The 11951-nt window shown below is 57.9% G+C and overlaps 3 protein-coding genes across 3 annotated transcripts; 2 read left to right on the forward strand and 1 right to left on the reverse strand.

Annotated features, from left to right (window-relative positions):
* The first annotated feature begins 420 nt into the window (after positions 1 to 420).
* On the forward strand, positions 421 to 7854 carry K437DRAFT_275753 (putative glutamate synthase). Its single transcript, XM_013385862.1, has 6 exons — positions 421 to 1627; positions 1700 to 4391; positions 4455 to 4478; positions 4547 to 6081; positions 6145 to 6240; positions 6311 to 7854. Exons 1-6 carry the CDS (start codon positions 676 to 678, stop codon positions 7480 to 7482), a joined length of 6471 nt encoding a protein of 2156 aa, XP_013241316.1. The 5' UTR covers positions 421 to 675; the 3' UTR covers positions 7483 to 7854.
* A 1057-nt stretch (positions 7855 to 8911) lies between these two features.
* On the reverse strand, positions 8912 to 9731 carry K437DRAFT_190743 (uncharacterized protein). Its single transcript, XM_013385863.1, has one exon. The coding sequence runs from the start codon at positions 9570 to 9572 to the stop codon at positions 9039 to 9041; it is 534 nt and encodes a 177-aa protein (XP_013241317.1). The 5' UTR covers positions 9573 to 9731; the 3' UTR covers positions 8912 to 9038.
* On the forward strand, positions 9732 to 11894 carry K437DRAFT_190744 (uncharacterized protein). Its single transcript, XM_013385864.1, has one exon. It carries the CDS (start codon positions 9891 to 9893, stop codon positions 11619 to 11621), a length of 1731 nt encoding a protein of 576 aa, XP_013241318.1. The 5' UTR covers positions 9732 to 9890; the 3' UTR covers positions 11622 to 11894.
* The last annotated feature ends 57 nt before the right edge of the window (positions 11895 to 11951 follow it).

The raw sequence follows: 11951 nt of genomic DNA on the forward strand, positions 1-11951 counted from the left end.
AGTGTACGTACAAAGAGCAGCAAAGCCCATCTTTTGCTTTGATAATCCTGCCTAGTTGCATGGTGGGCACTGGGGGGAAGGAGGACAGTGGCCTGGCGCCTGCCCTTCCACTTTCCAGCCACTCCAGTTGCAGGCTCATAGTGCATAGTTACCTACGTACATCGAGCACATCGGCTCGGGGCATACCGCCACTCATGGTGAGAATCAGAGCTGAATCTCGACGGTCAACCCCAGTTAGGAATTGCGGGCAGAGCAGTGTCACTGTGCCTCGTCGCAATGCCGCGCGCTCTCTCTCTCACGGACTCAACCCTCCCCCCCACTCTTGCTCACTCTTCTCTCGCTTGTCATATCCATCCGCGGCTCGACTTTGCACCCATCTTCCACCGTTCATATCTCGCCTCTTCCATCCTGACCACCATCCCCATCGTGAACAGCAGTCTGTCCGTCGTCGTTCTTCTTCCATCCTCTTTGCAGAACATCCTAGTGCATTAGAGGCAAGACAGCTCGACGCTTCCAGCCTTTCGGGATCCCGTTGTCGAGCTACGACGACGGAGACAGTGGAGACAGAGCGAACGAGCTGCCCAGATCATATCTCCGCAACCATTGTCTTCTCGCCACACCCGTGCGTGCTACCCGAGTCACTCATACACACACGCACACTCGGCGCCGCCCACGATGGTCGCCACGTCGTTCCAGACGGGTAAGAGCCTTGCCAACAACCAAATGGAGAACAGCCTGACGGCCATCATCGAGGACCATGGCGAGGTCACCACCTTTGAGGACCCAGTCAAGTCCGGTTTCCACAATGTTGCCCGTGACGCGAGCTCCTGGGCTGGCGGCTCCCTCCCCGCTGCCCAAGGTTTGTACGATCCAGACAACGAAAAGGACAGCTGCGGTGTCGGATTCATGGTCCACATCAAAGGCAAGCCTTCTCACAAGATCGTCAACGATGCAAAGCAGCTGCTTTGCAATATGACACACCGTGGTGCCACTGGTGCCGACGCAAGGGACGGAGATGGCGCGGGCGCTATGACCGGCATGCCAGATGCGTTCTTCAGGCGCGAAGTCGAGCTCGACATGGGCATCCAACTCCCTGAGCAGGGGCAGTACGCCGTCGGAAACTTGTTCTTCACCCCTAAGGACGATAAGGTCCGTGCGCAGCACCAAAAGATTTTCGAGGACCTCGCCGTCGAGCTCCACCTCCGCGTTCTTGGCTGGCGTGATGTTCCGGTCGATAACACTATCCTCGGCCCTGCAGCTCTCTCCAAGGAGCCAAAGATTTTGCAACCATTCGTCGTGCTTGCCGACCACTACGGCAAGGCCTCCAAGTCCTGCGAGAACCCATCCGCACGCTTCGACAGCCAGTATTTCAACCGGCAGCTGTACGTCCTGCGCAAGTCCGCTACCCACAAGATCGGCCTTGCCAACTGGTTCTACATCTGCTCGTTAAGCCCTTCAAACATCGTCTACAAGGGCCAGCTGTCGCCGAGGCAGGTGTACGACTACTACTATGATCTTGTCAACGCACGGTATGCCAGCCACTTTGCGCTCGTACACTCTCGTTTCTCCACCAACACATTCCCCTCGTGGGACAGGGCTCAGCCAATGAGGTGGGCTGCACACAACGGTGAGCAACCTTTGTTGACACTGTTGGGCTTTCGGAGCAGAGGCTAAGTTTTTGTTTGATTGTGCCCTGCAGGTGAGATAAACACCATCCGCGGCAACAAGAATTGGATGCGCGCTCGTGAGGGCCAGCTGCGCTCCGAGACGTTTGCCGACGAGCTGGATATGCTATACCCGATCATTGAGTCGGGTGGCTCCGACTCGGCTGCATTCGACAACGTGCTCGAGCTGCTCGTCGTCAACAACGTCTTGACGCTGCCTCAGGCCGTCATGCTAATGATTCCAGAGGCTTGGCAGGGCAACGAGGCGGAGATGGAGCCGGAGAAGGTCGCCTTCTATAAGTGGGCAGCCTGCTTGATGGAGCCTTGGGACGGTCCCGCGCTCTTTACCTTCTCCGACGGACGCTTTTGCGGTGCCAATCTGGATCGCAACGGTCTGCGCCCGTGCCGGTACTTTATCACGGACGAGGATATTATGATCTGCGCCTCCGAGGTCGGCACTATTTACATCCCCCCCGAAACGGTCCTCTCCAAAGGTCGTCTACAGCCGGGAAAGATGCTGCTTGTCGACACCGTCGAGGGCCGCGTCGTCGATGACAAGGAGCTCAAGATGTCCACCGCCCAGCGCGCAGACTTTGCCGCTTGGCTCGAGGCGCAGCTGCTGCACCTACCTGACATTGTTAACCACGTCCGCAGGGCCTCTGGCCACTCGATTGCTCCGACGCTCGACGACTACAAGCTTAGCCAGGACCCTAAGCTTTTGGCGTTCGGTTACACGGTTGAGCAGATTAACCTGCTTATGCTTCCCATGCTTGCCACTGGCAAGGAAGCGCTTGGGTCGATGGGTAACGACGGTCCACTTGCGTGCTTGGCCGAGGCGCCCCGCCAGATTTACGACTACTTCCGTCAGCTCTTCGCACAGGTCACCAACCCTCCAATTGACCCGATCCGCGAGTCCGTCGTCATGTCGCTCGAGACGTACGTCGGCCCCGAGGGCAACCTGCTCGAGATGCGCCCGGATCAGTGCCACAGGCTGCGTCTGTCAAGCCCGATGCTCAGCATCGATGAGATGAATGCGTTGAAGCAGCTCGGCACCGTGCACAAGGACTGGCCTTCGCGCGTCATCGATATCACCTTTGACAAGGGCGAAGTCATTGACGGCTACGAACGCACGCTTGACCGCATCTGCACCGAGACCTCGCAGGCGATCCGCGACGGCATCCGCGTCGTCATCCTTTCGGACCGCAATGTTGGCCGTGACCGCGTCGCGATCAGCTCGCTCGTCGCCTGCGGTGGCGTGCACCATCATCTTATTCGCAACAAGGAACGCAGCAAGATCGCCCTCATGATCGAGACGGCCGAGGCGCGCGAGGTGCACCACTTCTGCGTCCTCGTCGGCTACGGTGCCGACGCCATCTGCCCCTGGCTGTCCCAGGAGGCCATGCTCAAGGTCCACCGTGAGGGCCTGATCAAGGAGGATATCAGCGCGGAGCAGATCCTTGCGAACTGGAAGACCGCCGTCGACGGCGGTCTCTTAAAGGTCTTCAGCAAAATGGGTATTTCGACGCTCGCATCGTACAAAGGCGCGCAGATCTTCGAGGCCCTCGGGCTAGACAACTCGGTCATCGACCGATGCTTCGTCGGTACCGCTAGCCGCATCAAGGGCGCCACTTTCGAGCTCATCGCCATGGACGCTCTCGAGTTCCACGACCGTGGATACCCCTCGCGTGAGACCATCACCGTTCCTGGTCTGCCCGAGTCGGGCGAGTACCATTGGCGCGACGGTGGTGAGCCCCACGTCAATGACCCGGTCTCCATTGCTAACCTGCAGGACGCCACTCGCGAGCGCAACCAGTCCGCCTGGGACGCCTACTCGAAGGCGGCACACAATTCTGTCAAAGCGACTGCGCTCCGTGGTCTGCTCGACTTTGCCTACGACAAGCGCAGGCCTATCCCCGTCGACCAAGTCGAGCCATGGACCGAGATCGTCCAGCGCTTCTGCACCGGTGCCATGTCTTACGGCTCCATCTCCATGGAGGCCCACTCTGCCCTTGCCATCGCCATGAACCGTCTCGGCGGCAAGTCCAACACGGGCGAAGGCGGTGAGGACGCTGAGCGCTCCATTCCGCTCCCCAACGGCGATTCGCTGCGCAGCAAAATTAAGCAGATCGCCTCGGGCCGCTTCGGTGTCACGAGCAACTACCTTGCGGACGCTGACGAGCTGCAGATCAAGATGGCGCAGGGCGCCAAACCTGGTGAGGGTGGCGAGCTCCCGGGCCACAAGGTCTCGTCTTCCATTGCGCGCACGCGCCACTCGACAGCCGGCGTCGGCCTTATCTCGCCGCCCCCACACCACGATATTTACTCGATCGAGGACTTGAAGCAGCTGATCTACGACCTCAAGTGCGCCAACCCGCGCGCACGTGTCAGTGTCAAGCTCGTCTCTGAAGTCGGTGTCGGCATCGTCGCTGCCGGGGTCGCGAAGGCCAAGGCGGATCACATCCTGATTTCTGGCCATGATGGTGGCACAGGTGCCTCGCGCTGGACGGGCATCAAGTACGCCGGTCTTCCGTGGGAGCTCGGCCTCGCCGAGACGCACCAGACGCTCGTGCTGAACGACCTGCGTGGACGTGTTACTGTCCAGACGGACGGTCAAATCAGAACCGGTCGCGACGTCGCTATCGCAACGCTGCTCGGCGCTGAAGAGTTCGGCTTTGCGACCACCCCTCTGATCGCAATGGGCTGCATAATGATGAGAAAATGCCATTTGTGAGGCCATTATCCTTTGACAACATTCTTGCAAGCAGTACTGACACCCTTATTTCATTCCAGGAACACTTGCCCTGTTGGAATTGCGTACGTTCACTCTTCTCTGCCGTTAATGGCTATCGTTGATGATTGACCCCTTTCACCCCTCTGTGCAGCACGCAAGACCCTGAATTGAGGGAGAAGTTCGCTGGCCAACCGGAGCATGTTGTCAACTTTTTCTACTACCTTGCCGAGGAACTGCGTTCCATCATGGCCAAGCTCGGCATGCGCACAATCAATGAGATGGTCGGCCGCTCGGACTTGCTTCGTGTCGATGACACCCTTCGCACCCCCAAGACTCGCAACCTTGACTTGAGCGCTATCCTCAAGCCGGCTCACGAGATGCGTCCTGGTGCCGCCACCTACAAGGTCCGCCAGCAGGATCACCGCCTCTACGTCCGTCTCGACAACAAGTTCATCTCCGAGGCTGAGCCTGCACTCATGGAGGGTCTTCCTGTCCAGATCGAGTGTGATGTTGTCAACACCGACCGTGCCCTTTGTGCAACTCTGTCTTACCGTGTGTCCAAGCTATACGGTGAGGAGGGTCTGCCCCGTGACACGATCCACATCAACGCCAAGGGCTCCGCCGGCCAGTCATGCGGTGCTTTCCTCGCACCCGGCATCACATTCGAGCTCGAGGGTGACGCCAACGACTACGTGGGCAAAGGCATGAGCGGTGGTCGCTTGATTGTCTACCCACCCAAGAATTCTAGTTTCAAGGCCGAGGAAAACATTATCGTCGGTAACGTGTGCTTGTACGGTGCTACCAGCGGAAATGCCTACTTCCGTGGTATCTCCGCTGAACGTTTCGCCGTGCGCAACTCGGGTGCACATGCCGTTGTTGAAGGTGTTGGCGACCATGGTTGCGAGTACATGACCGGTGGTCGCGTTGTCATTCTCGGCAGTACGGGTCGCAACTTTGCTGCTGGTATGTCTGGTGGCATCGCCTACGTTCTCGACATGAACCGCGACTTTGTCCACAAGTGCAACACCGAGATGGTTGAACTTGGCCAGGTTAAGGACCCGCACGAGATTGCAGAGCTCCGCAACCTGATCGAGAATCACCGTCACTACACTGGCTCAACGATTGCGGATCACGTCATCAAGGAGTTCCACCACCTTCTACCACGCTTCGTTCGTGTCATGCCGCTGGATTACAAGCGTGTTCTGGAGGAGGAGGCAGCCAAGGCGGCTGCTGAGAAGAAGCGCTCCAGCCACGTTGACCTGCTGGGCACGCTTTCTCGCCACGGCAGCCAGGTCAGCCTGGGTGGTGAGGAGGAGTCCAAGAAGGATCACCCGGTAGCTGAGCCAAAGGAGGTGGACATTGAAGACGCTATGGTCGACGAGGAAGCCGCTAAGGCACGTCTTGCGAAACTCGACAAAACCCGTGGCTTCATGAAGTACAAGCGCCTCGGCGAACACTACCGCAACCCAACCAAGCGTGTCAAGGACTTCAAGGAGCTCTCCAACCGTCTCTCTGACGCTGAGCTCAAGTATCAGACCGCACGCTGCATGGACTGCGGTGTTCCTTTCTGCCAGTCTGACACTGGTTGCCCGATCTCGAACGTCATTCCCAAGTGGAACGACCTGGTCTTCAAGGGTCAGTGGGAGGATGCATACCACCGCCTCATGATGACCAACAACTTCCCAGGTAAGTTTGAGAGAACAGGCACGTATACCGTGAGGCTCCTGCTGATGTAGCTACCTTATACAGAGTTCACTGGACGAGTGTGCCCAGCGCCATGCGAGGGTGCATGCGTTCTTGGCATCACCGAATCGCCGGTGGGCATCAAGAGCGTCGAGCGAGCAAGTGAGTCCATCTTCAGCCGCTGCGATGATTTCTTTTGTTGATCGATTTTAATGCATTCTGTCATCCTCAGTCATCGACAAAGCCTGGGAACTTGGTTACGTCAAGCCGCAGCCGCCGGCACACCGCACTGGCAAAACTGTTGCCATTATTGGCTCTGGCCCTGCAGGGCTGGCTTGCGCTGACCAACTGAACAAGGCTGGTCACTCTGTCACGGTCTACGAACGTGCTGACCGTCCAGGAGGACTGCTCGAGTACGGCATCCCCAACATGAAGTTGGACAAGGACGTTGTTGCTCGGCGCATTAAGCTGATGGAAGAGGAGGGTATCCGCATCGAGTGCGGTGTCGAGGTTGGCCGCGACATTGACGCTGCTGACCTTAGGGAGCAGTACGACGCAGTCACCTTCGCCACTGGTGCCACCTGGCCGCGCGACCTGAAGATCGAGGGTCGCGAGGCTGACGGCGTCCACTTTGCGATGGACTTCCTGGGCGCAAACACAAAGAGCCTGCTCGACTCCGGCCTTCAGGACGACAACTACATCAGCGCACACGGCAAGCACGTCATCGTCATCGGTGGCGGTGACACGGGTAATGACTGTATCGGTACTTCGGTGCGTCACGGGGCCGCCTCCGTTACTAACTTTGAGCTGCTGCCGCAACCGCCCGAGGGACGTACACGCGACAACCCATGGCCACAGTGGCCGCGCATCTTCCGCACTGACTACGGTCACACAGAGGTTGCCGAGCACTTCGGCAGCGACCCGCGCACTTACCAGATCTCGACGACCAAGTTCGAGAAGGACGAGACCGGTAAACTTGTGGCCCTCCACACCGTGCAGGTTGCTTGGGAGAAGGACGCCTCAGGCAAGTGGCAGATGAACAAGGTACCTGGCTCGGAGAAGAGGTGGCCATGCGACTTGTGCTTGCTCGCGCTTGGGTTCCTTGGCCCCGAGAATGAGGCGCTTAAGAGCTTGGGCATCGAGCAAGACGCCCGCTCCAACATCAAGGCGGGAGACAAGGACAGCAAGGCTCCATACAAGACAAACCAGGCTGGCGCTTGGGCTTGCGGAGATGCCCGTCGAGGACAGTCGTTGATCGTCTGGGCCATTGCGGAGGGTCGGGCATGCGCTGCTTCCATCGACATTGAGTTGACTGGCGGCTCGCGATTGGCTTGGGCAGGGGGTATTCCCCATAGGCATTACGCGCCTGGCAAGGTCCATAGCAGCCTCGCCGTTGCCGCTTGATCGAGCTAGACTCGCGGCAAAGCATCTTACCAGCACTCGCACAAAAAAGCAAAGCAGAGCACAAAAGCAAAAGCGCATGCATGCATCATACCACGACCCAAACTTTAGATGTCAACACGATTGCACAAGCAACGACAACTTCATAAAAAGCTTCAGAAAGACCCAGCCGCTGAGGAAGAGCAGGAAGAGAAAAATTATGATCACAATTTCTTCCACTGTTCCCTCTTACTTCCCGCCACACACAGCTCATGATCGGAAGGACCCATGAAGTCCATCCTCAATGTGCTAGCGCCTGGTGGGGAAACGTGTGAATACAAGTTCAACACAATGTAAATATCTTATAGAAGAAATCGCCAATCATCAATCCTCATCATCCTATCCGATGTGTTGGAACCATGTACTGCTTGCTGGGTCTACCGTCTACTGTACCATGTCAAGCGTTGTCCACGTTGAGTATGTCCAGCGCAGAGTACATAACTTCCTGCCCAGCATGGTGAGCGGATAACAGCCTGATCGGAGCTCAATAGCCCTATTCTCTCTATCTTCGCAACGAGCGTCTGAGCGCCATGCGCGGTACGAGTTTGTCCATTGCAACACTGCTCTTGGCCAGCGCAGAGCATGGGAATGTTGAAATTCGGAACAGAACTGCAGCCTTCCCGTGCTCTCGTCCGCCCAAGGATGGATCGCTGCAGGTTCACCGACGGGGATGGACCCCAGGTACGAAGGCTTTCAATGTGGGCCACATCCGCTTCGATGTTCTACAAGGCGTTTGCCGTGGCAACAGATGCACTTCGGCAGCGTGCTCTCTGCAACTGCATCCCGATGTGGTTGCCACCCTTGATTGGCACTCTCGCCATCTTCAGTTCTTCGTCGTCCATCCAGATTAGATCAACATGGAATCTTGAAAGAGGCGATAATACTGGCTTGCGGACAGCATCGTCTAATGCGATTCAAGCGAGTAAGAGAATGACGACCCAGGAAGCTTACATAAGTATCTTTGGCGCAATGCTTCGCACGTGCACGGCGCACGCGCCACCCAAAGCGAAGGTGTCGAAACTTGATACAACTGGTACAGCACACCAGCACGACCATGCACCTCTTTGGGTCTGGGTCTCAGTCGGAGAAGAATGTGCAAGCGAGCATAGTGATGGAGAGACAGAGAGAGACAGGGCGCTGCCAGTTCGCAGATTTGAGAGGATTAGGGTCGCCTCTCCCGCAGTCGAGTCGTGCGGCTCCTCCCCGTGTTGATCCAATAATAGAGGGTGGAGCAGTCGAGGTCGTGCGATCACACCCTGCATCATAGCCTACGAACGTGGGCTACTGTTGTTCAAGCATTATCACAGACCCCATGATTCTCCAAATTGCTCCTATTATAATCCACATCCACAGGTATACATCATCCGCCTTACTGGGTTGAGGCTTGAGCGATGGGCTCGAGATGCTCGTGAACTTGCTTACGTTTCGGCGTTCGCTGCATTGTTGATGAAGGTCCGCAAATAGAGACAGACTGGACTTTCTCCGTGAACTCGGTACTATCACCATCACGGGTTGCAACTTCATCGACCTCGGGGGGAAGAGCTGATTCCTACAGTTGGAACCTGAGCATCAGTTCTGGCACAGCCTTTCAACCAGAATCCCAAGTGACTGCCAACTATACCTACCTGTTCTGTACAAGTGAAAAGGTAGCACATGTCTCTACGGACCATTCTCTCTTCTACAGCCGCACAGGCTGCGGTTGGAGCTGCTGCTCCCTCTTCCGCGCTGTTATTCTCATCAGCCTCAATCACATTGCCGTTATCCACGACAGAAGCTGCGAATGCAGAGAGCAGTAAAGGCCACGGTGGCCACGAAACGTCGACCCAAACGACATCGTCACTAGCCTCCGGGTCGTCCCTCCCGTCTCGGGGCCCCAACATGCAAGGAAAATCGGCATCAGTGCCACCACACTGTGTCTCCGGGAAGCCCGCGTGCACAAGCTTTATTGCGAGCGCAACCCGAGGTGGGAGCAAAGGCACACGCGACACTCGACGCCGTGCGACGCACTCCCAGATTGAAAGACGTAGGCGTGAAAAGATCAACGACCGGCTCATCACGCTACGTAACCTCGTCCCGGCTTGTGCTGCGAAGATGGACGAGAAGAACCGTGGGCGTTCCGGGTACAGTGCTGCAACCGGCGGCGATGAGGATGACGAAGATGAGGATGGACCAGACTGGGTGCCTGGAGGACCGGATGGTGCGGCGAAGCGCAAAAGGAAGAGGCGAAATGCATGGGCTGTCAAGGTACCAATAAAGGATCCGGCTCAGGAAGAAGAGCTCGGATTGCATAAACTTGATGTGCTTACACACACGATCGGCGAGTTCGATGCAGGCATTCGAGTTCTTATGACTGTCTGGGAAGAAGTAAACTGATGATTCACACCTTGGCCACAGATTACATTTTGGAACTGCACACTCGCATCGAAGAGCTCGAGACCGGGCGCCAGCAGGCAGTCATCAAGACGGTAGACAAGGAGCGCGAGGAGGACGAGGAGCCGCTGCGAGGCGCACAGATCCCCGTTCATGAACAACAACAGCATCCGAAATCGCAGTCTATGCCAACACCGCGATCGAGACAACAGCAGGCTTTGTCGCCGAACACAGCGATGTCCATGGAGCCCGGTCAAATGAGGCAGGTCCGAGAGGTAGGACGTAGCAAAGCACCTAGCAGCGATGAAGAGACGGTCTCGGACGGGTTGACTTTCTCCGACATGGAGCTGGACGCACTCCCCCCTCTGACGCCTGGGCCTCCGCCAACAACAGAACAGGTCTCGGGCCCAGGGGTAAGCTCAGCGGGAGAAGGAGCAGACCCTGCGAGCGCACGCACCCGCACTTTTGTGCACCCGCCAAGGCATACCATCCGTGTCCCCCGCCGCGGCACGGCCCCCGCGAGGGCCACTCCCTCATCGACCGCTTCTTCCAGCGAGGAACGCTCGCCGCCCACGTCTGGCACACTCAGCGCCGTCAGCAGCGCAAGCCTTAGCACGACAACCGGAAGCACGATTATGGCAGGCGGAAGAGGGTACCACCAGCAGAATCCATCCCCGATGATCTTGCCCCTCCCCGCCTCCGCGGGATTGCCCTCACGCAGCCTGACGAGCCCGATGATGACCCTGTGGGCCGGCTTGCCCATCCTTCAGTCGAGTAACGACGATCCAGGCAACCTGCGAAAGAACTCGGCTAGCTTTGTACCTTTCGCGGGCGTACATCCTCTCCATTTGGCTGCACCTGGTGCATCCCCCGCCATGCGTCCTTGCCTCGGTCACGGTGGCCACGGGAACGGAACCTGTGTTAATTGGCCCGAGCTGCCTCCTCCTATGGTCGCGCTGAGCAGCAGCGATCCGTTTACCCGCCGTTCTAGCTGGCAGCAGCTGAGGGAATCGGCGGCCGTCAGCGACTCGCGCACCACCTTGCCTGGCTCCCCGCACCCTCCACCATCTGCCGAACCCGCTTCCGGGTACTCCCAGGGGCGGGCGCACCGTGGCCGCACCGAAGAAAGAGAAGATTTGAATGGTGATGGTAGCGGCTGTGCACGTTCGTCAGGCGCAGATACCTCCGCTGCACATCTCCTGCTCAACATCGGCGCGTCGCCTGAAGCGCTACCCCCGCAGACGGCCTGTTCAGCCTCCCGTTCAGCCGGCATGCTCTTCAGCCAGGAGCAGTCCCATGCCGGTCAGCAACGGCAGCAGCCAGGAAGGGCGCCATCGGCATCGCGGCGACAGTCCATCATGTCTTTCAACACGACCGCCCTAGGCTACGTGACGCCGCAGGTCTTTCTCATGGGTGGTAGCCGACAAGCCCCATATGGGCAGGGTTTCGGACACGCGTACGCTTACAGTCCCGGCTCGTCGCTTACCCGCTACAACCACTATGCTGTTTCCAATCCTGGCTCTGGCGTTGGCGCTGGCGCTGGTGAGAATCAATTCGCTCGAGTGCATGCATATCCGGCCAGTGCGCCGGGAGGAGCCAGGGCGCAGAGGAGCGGCTTTGCGTACGGTCTCGCATCGCCGCCTTTGTTTGCGCTTAGCGACTCCAAGGCGCTGCCCGAGGAGGAGGATCTTTCGTTGGCCAAGGAGATGGGACAAGACAGGAACAAATGGTGAGATTACCGGAGGACCGCGATGGCTTGGCCTTAACCCCCACACCGAGCCATGCAGGTGGCTGGGAATGACGCAGACGCTATGTACGAGGGTTGATCAATGGCTGATGACCAGCCCACCGAGACTCGAGACAATGGCATCGGGCGCTGGCTTGGTGCGTGGCACGCCGGCCCTGACACAGTGCTAGGACTCGCCCAAGCCTTATGTGCGTGTATTTATAGACTCCCGCCGCTTCGTGATGAGAACAATAGATACTCATCGCTTACCGAGACCAAAGTTGTGTGGAAGAGACAGAGTAGGCAAAAAGGGGGGGTGAGATGTGATAATGATGTC

Source organism: Tilletiaria anomala, assembly GCF_000711695.1.
Source record: "Tilletiaria anomala UBC 951 chromosome Unknown K437scaffold_93, whole genome shotgun sequence".
NCBI lineage: Eukaryota > Fungi > Basidiomycota > Exobasidiomycetes > Georgefischeriales > Tilletiariaceae > Tilletiaria > Tilletiaria anomala.